At 37.6% G+C, this 12,799-nt stretch overlaps 1 protein-coding gene across 1 annotated transcript; it reads right to left on the reverse strand.

Annotated features, from left to right (window-relative positions):
* Positions 1–8,906: 8,906 nt before the first annotated feature.
* On the reverse strand, positions 8,907–10,622 carry LOC133338433 (uncharacterized). The gene has a single exon (XM_061546607.1). The coding sequence runs from the start codon at positions 10,620–10,622 to the stop codon at positions 8,907–8,909; it is 1,716 nt and encodes a 571-aa protein (XP_061402591.1).
* Positions 10,623–12,799: the final 2,177 nt, after the last annotated feature.

Consider the following 12,799-nt stretch of genomic DNA (forward strand, 5'->3'; position numbering starts at 1 on the left):
CAAAATTTGATGTCAATCTGACTAACATGAGAAGCTTGATGCCCAATTTACTTGAAATCGGGCGAAAATATGTACTGAAATCGGACGAAAATATATATGGAAGCCCTATCCAAATATTAAGCGATTTCAAACAAACTTGTCACATGTTAGGTTATAGTAATTTCAGAACGTTTTGTTCCTATCAGCCTATTGTTTCCTTGGTGCGTCAATTACTTAACATCAATCTATAATAAAAGGGAGCTATATCTAAATCTGGATCGATTTTCACGAAACAAGGCAGACAGTACTATAGGCTCAATTCAGTACGATATGCCAAATTTCGTGCAAATCGAAGGATATATAGGGACTTTGGTGCACCATTTATATGAAATGGAACGAAACTATATATGGGAGCTATATCTAAATCAGGATCGATTTTCACGAAACTTGGCCGACATCATTCTAGGCTCAATTCAGTACGTTATGCCAAATTTCGTGCAAATCAAATGATATATAGGGACTTTGGTGCACCATTTACATGAAATCGAACGAAACTATATATGGGAGCTATATCTACATCTGGACCGATTTTTACGAAACAAGGCAGACATCATTCTAGGCTCAACTCAGTACGTAATGCAAAATTTCGTGCAAATCGAAGGATATATAGGGACTTTGGTGCACCATTTACTTGAAATCGGACGAAACTATATACGGGAGCTATATCTAAATCCGGACCGATTTTCACGAAACTTGGCAGAGATCATTATAGGCTCAATTCAGTACGTTATGCCAAATTTCGTGCAAATCGATAGATATGTAGGGGCTTTGGGGCACCATTTACATGAAATCGGACCAAACTATATATGGGAGCTATATCTAAATCTGGACCGATTTCCACGAAACTTGGCAGATATCATTCTAGACCTAAATGATTAGGCTGTACCAAATTTCGTGCAAATCGAAAGATATATAGGGACTTTGGGGCTCCATTTACATGAAATCGGACGAAACTATATATGGGAGCTATATCTAAATCTGAACCGATTTTCGCAAAACTTGGCAGACATAATTCTGGGCTCAATTCAGTACGTTAGGCCAAATTTGGTGCAAATCGAAGGATATGTAGGGACTTTGGTGCACCATTTACATGAAATCGGACGAAACTATATATGGGAGCTATATCTAAATCTGGACCGATTTTCACGAAACTTGGCAGACATAATTCTGGGCTCAATTCAGTACGTTATGCCAAATTTGGTGCAAATTGAAAGATATATAGGGACTTTAGTGCACCATTTACATAAAATCGGACCAAACTATATATGGGAGCTATATCTAAATCTGGCCCGATTTCCACGAAACTTGGCAGACATCATTCTAGACCTAAATGATTAGGCTGTACAAAATTTTGTGCAAATCGAAAGATATATAGGGACCTTTTGCATTAAATCGGTTAAATATATATATGAGAGCTATATCTAAATCTGAACCGATTTTTCCCAATTTCAATAGGGTTCGTCCTTGGGCCGAAAAAGTGACCTATGCCAAATTTCATCCAATTAGGATCATAAATGCGACCTGTACTTTGTTTACAATTTAACATGGACAGACAGACGGACGGACGGACATGCATAAATCGACTTAGAAAGTGATTCTATGCATATTCTCAAAAGGAACCATGTGTCTATCTCGTTTCCTTTTGCCTGTTACAAACATATGCACAAAGACATAATACCCTGTACCACAGTGTGGTGAAGGGTATAAAAAAGGGGTTATATAGGGACTACCCCAAAAATGGGGCGAATATTAATAATTTTTGGTAGGGCGATTTGTTACCATATACGACTACAAAATACCGAATTGCAGCAAATTCGGTTGAAATACCCGCTCAAGAACCCCAAAATACCGAAAATTGGGGGTACCCTTATGCATAAAGTCGTCTTTTGTCTGCAGGCAGGTCAAGTTCGAAGATGGGCTATATCGCCACGTTTAGCCATAGCTCCCATATAAGGGTACCCCCAATTTTCGGTATTTTGAGGTTCTTGAGCGTGTTTTTAAAACGAATTCGCTGAAATTTGCTACATTGGGTTCTTATTGGGTACTAAATCTCCCCACTAAAAATTATAAATATAGGTCCATTTTTTCGGATATCCCCCATATAAGGATACCCCCCCATTTTCGGTATTTTGGGGTTCTTGAGCGCGTTTTTTAACCGAGTACGCTGAAATTTGGTACATTGGGTTCCTATTGGGTACTAAATGTCTCCACAAAAAATTATAGATATAGGTCCACTGTTTCGGGTAGCCCCCATATAACGGTACCTCCTAATTTTCAGTATTTTGGGGGTTTTGATCGTATTCTTCCGCCGAATTAGCTGTAATTTAGTAGTTTGAGTTCTTAATAGGTACCAAATCTCTCCACAAAAAAATATAAATATAGGTCCATGTTTTCGGATAGCCCCAATATAAAGGTACCCCCAATTTTCGAATTTGGAGTTCTTGAGCGCGTTTTTCAATCGAATTTGCTGCAAATTGGTATTTTGTAGTCGTATATGGTACCAAATATCCCTACCAAAAATTATTAATATTCGCCCCAATTTTGAGGTGGTCCCCACATAACCCCCTGTTTATATTAAAATGGTTATCTGATTTGTTCCGCGTTTTGAGTTTGGTTCTAAGTCTCTGATGTAATCATTTCACCTGCGGAGGATATCGAGATAAACAAGTAGAACGTAAGGTTCGATAATGAACTATAACCCGCATTTAGACCTAGCCCCACTTTGGAGGTTCCAGAATAAGTGGACCGATATTCCCCATTTTCGAATTTGAACTAAGATTGGAAAAAATAATAAGATGGACAAAGTTTGGATGAAATGCAAATTTTTTGAAACGGATTTGGTCCAAAGAAACATGGGGTCTAGAACCAATATTTTGATTAGACACATTTTCACCTTGTTAAAGTGTATATTCCCTCAATAGCGGTACATCTGAGGGTATAATTATCCATTAAAAATTTCTGAATTTTTTATTTTTGTTTACATAATCCCGTTTTAGAAATATCGGTATAGGTCCACTTTTTTGTGTGTTCCCTATATTTTCTAGTACCTGTCAGTATATCTATGGTGGAGGGTATCCAAAGTTCGGCCCGGCCGAACTTAACGCTTTTTCACTTGTTTTTTTTTTTGACATTGATATTCCCGAGATTTACCGATAGTATATACCGGGAAAAAGGGAAATTGTATTTCTAAATAAATATTAATACCGAATTAAAAATTTCAATACTTAAGGCATAAATAGAATGGATCCGTTGATGCATTATTTGTTATTGATAATACAACAACAAGGGAGATTTTAATGTGTGTATATGTGGAAGATGCTAATTTTAAAACCGATTTATATAAAAGACAGGTTCGAAATTCGTGATGAAGTGATGAAGATACTCCCATGATATACATGTTTTGAAATTAAAAATGGTTGCAAAGTCTACCCCTATAAGATCAAAACCTTGTCACAGTCATTTGTGAAAATTTTAAATTCCCGATTTCCTGGGAATAAAGTCGGGAATTTCCAAACCCTAGTTATAATCATTAACGTTACATAAAAACATTTTTTGGAATGGCTCATTAATAACTATTCTTTAGAATCCACCCTTATAAAGGTTCTTAAAATAATCTTAAATAATACACCCTTACATTATAGTCTTGTAAAGTCCCTAAAATATTCCACCCTAGGATGGATTACAAATTCCAGACTTCTTTTAGATTCCTAAAATATTAATTACAAAATCCAGACTTCATTTTGTCCTAGAGGCTCATGAAAAAATATTATTAAAAATCCACGCATATTTTAAGTTGATGAACACAATATTCTTAAAAAGGCTTCTTTAAACAACCAACGCCTCTTTTAAGTCTATGGAAAAATATTCCTAAAAAAAGCCATCCTCTATTAAGTCTCTTTAAAAAATTTACGCCTCTATAAAGTATCTATAAATCCACCCCTCTATTAAGTCCTCAAAAAATATTCTTTAGAAAGTCCACGCTTTTTAAAGGTTTCTAAGAAAAACCAGTATGGAAAGTAGTAAAGTCGGACGGGGCCGACTATATGATACCCTTCAAGAGATGCATCCTAATAGACTTCGCATTTTTGAAGGACCATTGAAATGAACGTGGAATACTTTACATATATGATCTGTGTCTACATGTGAACCGAGCGCTGTTTAACTCTTTCAGTGTCAAAACAAATTTTTGTCGGAATAAAAATCTAAAATTTTGTATTTAAAATCATAAAAAGGCACAGAGTTTAGAAAGAAAAGCAATTTTTATTTTAACCCTCGGACAGTTTTGTCTGTCTTTCAGCAAAAACAAAAACATCAATTGTAATGGTACATAGGATAACCGAAAACCCCCAAAGAAAGAGAGTAATTTTAAATGTCGAATATATTCCACAAAAACACTGAAAGGGTTAAGTTCATTCACAATCATTAGTTCATTTAGCACAATTTGCTAAAAACGGACGAACATATATATGGGACCTATATCTAAATCTGAATCGCTTTCAATAAAATTTGGAATACTTTAGGCTACCCCAACGCCAGTACGTTTTGCTAAAAGTCGGGCGAAAATATATATGGGAGCTATATCTAAATCTGAACCGATTTCAATAAAACTTGGCACACGTTTTGCTTCACCAACTTAAGTACGTTGTGCAAAATTTTGTGTCAATCGGACAAAATTTGACCCTTTGGTGCACCATTTGCTAAAAATCGGACGAAAATATATATGGGAGCTATATCTCTTCACCACACTGTGGTACAGGGTATAATGTCTTTGTGCATATGTTTATAACAGGCAAAAGGAAACGAGATAGACACATGGTTCCTTTTGAGAGTATGCATAGAACCACTTTCTAAGTCGATTTATGCATGCCCGTCTGTCTGTCCATGTTCAATTGTAAACAAAGTACAGGTCGAATTTATGATCCGAATTGGATGAAATTTGGCATAGGTCACTTATTTGGTCCATAGACGAAACTTATTGAAATTGGAAAAAATCGGTTCAGATTTAGATATAGCTCCCATATATTTATACCCTTCACCACACTGTGGTACAGGGTATTATGTCTTTGTGCATATGTTTGTAACAGGCAAAAGGAATCGAGATAGACCCATAGTTCCTTTTGAGAATATGCATAGAATCACTTTCTGAGTCGATTTACGCATGTCCGTCTGTCCGTCCGTCCATGTATTTTTGTGAACAAAGTACAGGTCGCATTTACGATCCGATTTGGATGAAATTTGGCACAGTTCACTTATTTGACCCAGAGCCTAGAGTGATGTCTACTAAATTTGGTGAAAATCGGTCCAGATTTAGATATAGCTCCCATACATATTTTCTTCCGATTTTATGTAAATGGTGCACCAAAGTCCCTATATATCTTTCGATTTGCACGAAATTTGGCACAGCGCAATGAATTGGGTCTAGAATGATGTGTGTTAAGTTTCCTGAAAATCGGTTCAGATTTACACATAACTCCAATATATGTATTTTCGTCTGATTTAATGTAAATGGTGCACCAAAGTCCCTATATTTCTTTCGATTTGTACGAAATTTTGCATGGGGTACTGAATTACGTCTAGAATGATGTATGTTAAGTTTCCTGAAAATCGGTTCAGATTTAGATATAGCTCCCATATATATTTTCATCCGATATGGTAAAACATTTACTGTAAATGTTTTACCAAAGTATTTTAATATCTTTCGATTTGCTCGAAAATTGGCACAGCGTAATGAATTAGGTCTAGAACGAGGTGTGTTAAGTTACCTGAAAATCGGTTAAGATATAGACATAGCTCCTATATATATTTTCATCCGATTTTATGTCCATTTTACTCTCCAGGTGGGTTAATTGGCACAAAATGTTGTACAACGTACTGAAATTTGTATTGAAGTAAATGATGCACCAAGAACTCAAAATGTGGTCGATATGCACAAACCATACTAAAATTAGTATAATCTATATGCATGTCCGTCAGTCCGTCCGTCCGTCTGTCCATGTTAATTGTAAACAAAGTACAGGTCGCATTTATGATCCGAATTGGATGAAATTTGGCATAGGTCACTTATTCGGCCCAAGGACGAACCCTATTGAAATTGGGAAAAATCGGTTCAGATTTAGATATAGCTCCCATATATATATTTAACCGATTTAATGCAAAAGGTCCCTATATATCTTTCGATTTGCACGAAATTTGGTACAGCCTAATCATTTAGGTCTAGAATGATGTCTGCCAAGTTTCGTGGAAATCGGGCCAGATTTAGATATAGCTCCCATATATAGTTTGGTCCGATTTCATGTAAATGGTGCACTAAAGTCCCTATATATATTTTCAATTTGCACCAAATTTGGCATAACGTACTGAATTGAGCCCAGAATTATGTCTGCCAAGTTTCGTGAAAATCGGTCCAGATTTAGATATAGCTCCCATATATAGTTTCGTCCGATTTCATGTAAATGGTGCACCAAAGTCCCTACATATCCTTCGATTTGCACGAAATTTGGCATCACGAACTGAATTAAGCCTAGAGTGATGTCTGCCAAGTTTTGCGAAAATCGGTTCAGATTTAGATATAGCTCCCATATACAGTTTCGTCCGATTTCATGTAAATGGTGCCCCAAAGTCCCTATATATCTTTCGATTTGCACGAAATTTGGTACAGCCTAATCATTTAGGTCTAGAATGATATCTGCCAAGTTTCGTGGAAATCGGTCCAGATTTAGATATAGCTCCCATATATAGTTTGGTCCGATTTCATGTAAATGGTGCCCCAAAGCTCCTACATATCTTTCGATTTGTACGAAATTTGGCATAACGTACTGAATTGAGCCTATAATGATCTCTGCCAAGTTTCGAGAAAATCGGTCCGGATTTAGATATAGCTCCCGTATATAGTTTCGTCCGATTTCATGTAAATGGTGCACCAAAGTCCCTATATATCCTTCGATTTGCACGAAATTTTGCATTACGTACTGAGTTGAGCCTAGAATGATGTCTGCCTTGTTTCGTAAAAATCGGTCCAGATGTAGATATAGCTCCCATATATAGTTTCGTTCGATTTCATGTAAATGGTACACCAAAGTCCCTATATATCATTTGATTTGCACGAAATTTGGCATAACGTACTGAATTGAGCTTAGAATGATGTCGGCCAAGTTTCGTGAAAATCGATCCTGATTTAGATATAGCTCCCATATATAGTTTCGTTCCATGTCATATAAATGGTGCACCAAAGTCCCTATATATCTTTCGATTTGCACGAAATTTGGCATATCGTACTGAAGTGAGCCTATAGTACTGTCTGCCTTGTTTCGTGAAAATCGATCCAGATTTAGATATAGCTCCCTTTTATTATAGATTGATTTTAAGTAATTGACGCACCAAGGAAACAATAGGCTGATAGGAACAAAACGTTCTGAAATTACTATAACCTAACATGTGACAAGTTTGTTTGAAATCGCTTAATATTTGGATAGAGCTTCCATATATATTTTCGTCCGATTTCAGTACATATTTTCGCCCGATTTCAAGTAAATTGGGCATCAAGCTTCTCATGTTAGTCAGATAGACATCGAATTTTGCACAACTTACAAAATTGAGCATAGAATTACGTAGTTGCGTTTTCTAGAAGATCAGACATAGCCCAACGGATGACCTATTTATATTTGTATGAAGTCGATTTACATACTTTATGGATAGATCTAGGTAGATTCACATTTAGATAAATATCACATATTTTATTTCATCCAATTTCATGTTAATAGTCCTATTTAATACACCCATAGTGGTGAAGGGTATCATATAGTCGGCCCCGTCCGACTTTACTACTTTCCTTACTGGTTTTTGTTTTAAATTGAGTTACACAATTTTGTCCCACTGTAAGAAGCAACTCTATATCTGACCAAATGAAAAATTTAGTATAGGTTGCAGAATGGCATGTTTATGGATCCAATTTAATTTTAGTGGTCCTATAAAAATGCGACGTATGCTAGGATTCCTCTGTTTAATATACCCAAAGTGGTGAAGGGTATCATTTAGTCGGCCCCGACTTTACTACTTTCCTTACTGGTTATCTATATAAAAATCTTTAAATCCAAGCTTTCTTTATATTCATCAAAAACATGTTTATACCCTACACATCTATGTTGTCGGGGTATTATAGCTTTGTGCAGCCCCAAGAGTTTGTAACGCCGTGAAATATTGATCCTAGACCCATCTTTAAGTATACCGATCGTCATATCTAGCAGAGTCGATCATGTGTGTCCATCCGTCTGTCCATTATGATTTGTAAACACGATACAGGCCACAGTTATGGACCAATCTTCACGAAATTTTGATTGTAGGATGGGTTATGCCCAATGAAGATCCCTATGGGATGAAATGGACAGAAAGATAGTTAGTTCCGTGGTAGTTTTGTAGGGTATCGTATGGTCGGCCCAGTGTTGAGTTCGGTACGCAGAACAACTTTCATAGTCGCCCACTTTAAAGTAAAACACTTTGAAAATAATTATTCACATAAAATGTTTATTAATAACAAAAGTTTATGGCGCTTTAAAAACAATTTGCTCGCTGCGTATTCAAATTCGAACTAATTATTGTTATATCTTCGTTGCCCTTTGAAGCTACTTGTTTTCGTCCACTAGACATTGCCGTTATTAAACAATAACAACATACTAATAACTTTGTGCATGTATGTGTACACATAGCAAAGGGCCACATAAATAAAGGGCAACGAGAAGATAAATAGAGATCAATGCAAAAGTGTATTGACTACATAAAAGAGGAATAACTCAAATTTGTTGAAGTAAATAAATAACAAAAAAGAGTAAATAAACAGTGGCGGCGGTAACATTCCCCCCTTCGTAAGCGAACTAGGACCTCTTGAGCTTACTGTCATCCTTCTTTATACCGACGTCTAATACTGCTATTTTGGCTACTGGTCTCTCGTATTCGCTGGAACTGGTTCTGACTTTTACGCTGCGAACTTGACCGTCTTTCGCTGCAAATATCTCGGTTACAATGCCTTTGGGCCACTTGTTGCGAGGTAGTGTATCATCGACTATAATTACGACATCTCCAACGCTGGGTGGTGGAACCTTTTCGAACCACTTGCTTCTTCGTACCAACATTGGACCATATTCGCGTACCCATCTTCTCCAGAAGTTATTTGCAAATTGCTGGGTTTGATGCCATCGTTGTCGCAGATCGTAGTCATATTCGCATAGAGGTTTATCCCCTGCTGCTGAGCCTAATAATAAATGGTTTGGTGTAAGTGCGTCGTCTTCCACTGTATTTAGAGCCACAAATGTTAACGGGCGAGAATTGATGATAAATTCGACTTCATAGAGCGCACATCGTAGGGTTTCGTCGTTAAATTTGAAGGTTGGACACATTGAGTACAGAACTGATTTAACTGAACGTATCAAACGTTCCCATGCTCCGCCCATATGCGGGGCAGCTGGAGGGTTGAACCGCCATTTGATAACATCATATTTGGAACATAGCTTCTTGAACTCCAAATTTCGTCTTTCTTCTTGGAGCATTCTCTCAACAGATTTAAAATTAGTGCCGTTATCGGTAAATATTTCTTTGGGAGAGCCACGTCGACTAATGAAATTTTGAATGCACATTATACAGGAGCTGGTGTCAAGACTATGAGCCACTTCGATGTGAATAGCGCGAACCGTTAAACATGTAAACAGAACACCCCATCTCTTTTCTTTGTGCCTGCCGACTGTGACATATAATGGGCCAAAGAAATCGATTCCGACGTAAGTAAATGGACGTTCAAAACTGGACACTCGGGCTGACGGTAACGCTGCCATTTGAGGTGGACATGGTGCCGCTGCTAAATTTTTGCACTCTTGACACTTGCTTCGTACATTCTTGTAAAGTGCTCTCAATCTGGGAATGTAAAACTCGGACTTAATATTTGACATCACTGCTTCATGCATACAATGATGAAATGTTTGATGGTAAAATCGAACCACCAAAAACGTTACGTAATGACCATTGGGTAGAATTATTGCATTGTTGCAATTTAACATCTCAGCTCTTCCTGAGACACGTAAAACTTCGTTTTCGTCTAAGTATATATTCATTGGGTTCAATTTGCTGGTTTTTTCTATTTGCTTCTTATTCTTGAGGCACCATATTTCGTCAGGAAAACCACATTTTTGGGCAAATTTGTACAAAATATGTTTGGCTTGCTGGACACATTCGAATGTAATATTTTCTGGTAATTTGCTGCTACGGACCACGGACTTTAACTTCTCCATATAATGTAGAAATAGCGACAGTGCTTTGTAAAGTCGTCTCCAGCATGAAAAATACTCAACATTTATGGTGAACGTATGTGATTTCGAAATATGTAGTAGACAATTACGTACATCTTCCTTGGTTTGCGTCAATACGGGATTTTTCGGCCAAAAACTGTCATCTTCTTCAAGGAATTTTGGACCACTGAACCACATATCGTCATTACAGGACCCATTTTTTGTCGCAAAATCGGCTGGATTCAATCTCGAGGGCACCCAATTCCATTGGGTAATATTTGTAGACTCTAGAATTTCTCCAACTCTGTACATGACGAACGGCTTAAAATTTTTCGGATCCATGGACAACCAGCTCAGTACAGTTTTTGAGTCCGACCAGAAAAATATTTGTGTGCATTGAAGTCTCGTTGCTTTGACTATTTTGTCTGCCAGTCGCACTCCGGTTACGGCCGCTTGAAGTTCCAATCTCGGAATCGAAATTGGCTTGAGAGGAGCCACTTTGGATTTTGCTGCTACTAGACCGATATTGACCTCTTCGAGATATCGTATGCGAAAGTAGCACACTGCTGCATATCCGTCTTCCCCAGCATCAACAAAAGTATGAATTTGGACGTCTTGAGTGAACTTCAACAGCTTGGAGTAACATCTCGGAACTTGTACTTTTGATATTTTCTCCAAATTGGACAACCATGAGGACCACTTGCTATATAGTTCGTCGTTTAATTCATCGTCCCATCTAATTGCTGACCGCCAAATTTGTTGTAGTAGTATTTTCAATCCAATTGTGTAATGGGAGATGAACCCAAGCGGATCGAATATGGACATCAGAACTTGGAGAACCTCCCTCTTGGTAGGGACCACATTCGACTCGAATACGTTTCTCGAGAGCCGTGAAAATCTGCAATTATACTGAAACACATCATTATTGGATTCCCAATACATACCAAGAATTTTTTCAATAGCTCCAAACGTATTCTTCGTCTGCTCTCCATCGCCTAATTTTTCTTGTACCAATTTTGAATTTGACACCCAATTCCTCATGTGGAAGCCACCGGCAGCATGTATCATTTTAACTTGCAATGCTAACTCTAGGGCTTCTCCTTCACTTTGTACACTGTCGATAAAATCATCCATGTAGTGATACGACTCAACTGCCTTAACTGCTCTGGGATAATTTTCCCGAAAGTCGTCCGCGTTCTTGTTGCGCACAAAATGAGCAATACATGGGGCACAGCTAATTCCAAAGGTTAACGCTTTCATCACATAAACACTGATTTTGTTCACGTCACCATCTTCGAACCACAAAAATCGTTGAGCGTGCATGTCTTCATCTTTGACGTTGATCCTATGAAACATCTCTGCAATGTCACCACAGACGGCAATTTGGCCAACTCGGAATTCGATTAACACATTAAATAGAGACGTAAGCAAATCTGGACCACTTATCAAGTAATCGTTTAGTGACTTATTATTGGATTTGGCTGCTGCATCCCAGACCAGACGAACTTTACCAGGCTTATTTGGGTTAAGAGCCACAAAAATAGGAAGATACCAAGTGCGACCAGGAAAACCTTTCTTGCGTATCCTTTTGAGAGAAGCTTGTCGATTTCCGTCTGCATAGTCTGCTTTAATTCAGGATTTTTCTTAAACTTCCTCATGAGACACTTTAATCGATGAACTGCGACATTATAGCTGTCAGGTAATTGAGGATCACTATCTTTCCAAAGTAGATTCACTTCAAATCGTCGATCTCTCTTTACACAGTTATTCTCCAAAATATGCATGGCTTTTTGATTCTCGATTGACAATATATTTTTCGGTTGAGACACATCCAAGGAAAAATATTCTTTAACTTCATCATGCAAGATTTGGTAACGACGTTCACATTCACAGGTGTGTATATTCAGCGAAGCTATTTTACCAACATCCGTGCCACTACCTTGAAGAGTCCATCCAAGTCGAGTCTTCGTTGCAATAAACTGGTTATAACCACCTTCACGAATTTTCATTGGGACTGCTACTCGCCAATTATTAATGCCAATTAAAATCGTCGGCTTGGCGTTGACGTATGAATCGACCGGCAATCCTTTTAAATGCGGATTATATTTCACCACTTCTTCAAAATTTAATGTTTGCTTGGGCAATTCAAGGTTCTTCACTGTTCTAACATCATGCAGCACAAAACGAGAATCACTTTTTACACCAGACACTTCAATATTTATTTTGACCGAATCATCTTCAGAACGAGTTGTGTTGCCTGTCCAACGTAATTCCAGAGGTTCCTTCTTGCCCTTAATTCCAAGTTTATCAAAGAATTCGTTTTCCATAAGAGTCACAGAAGAACCTTCATCCAAAAACGCAAACGTTGTCACTGAGCCACCATCATAAAAAACTCGAATCGGCAAAATTCTAAAACATGTCTTCTCTTTATCACTGTCACGATGAGAATTTACACTTCGGCTTTGTTCAGTTGGCACGAAATTATTTGA

The sequence above is a fragment of the Musca vetustissima genome, unplaced genomic scaffold (genome assembly GCF_032173495.1).
Source record: "Musca vetustissima isolate MV318-11 ecotype Yass unplaced genomic scaffold, APGP_CSIRO_Mvet_v1 utg10870, whole genome shotgun sequence".
Classification (NCBI taxonomy): Eukaryota; Metazoa; Arthropoda; class Insecta; order Diptera; family Muscidae; genus Musca; species Musca vetustissima.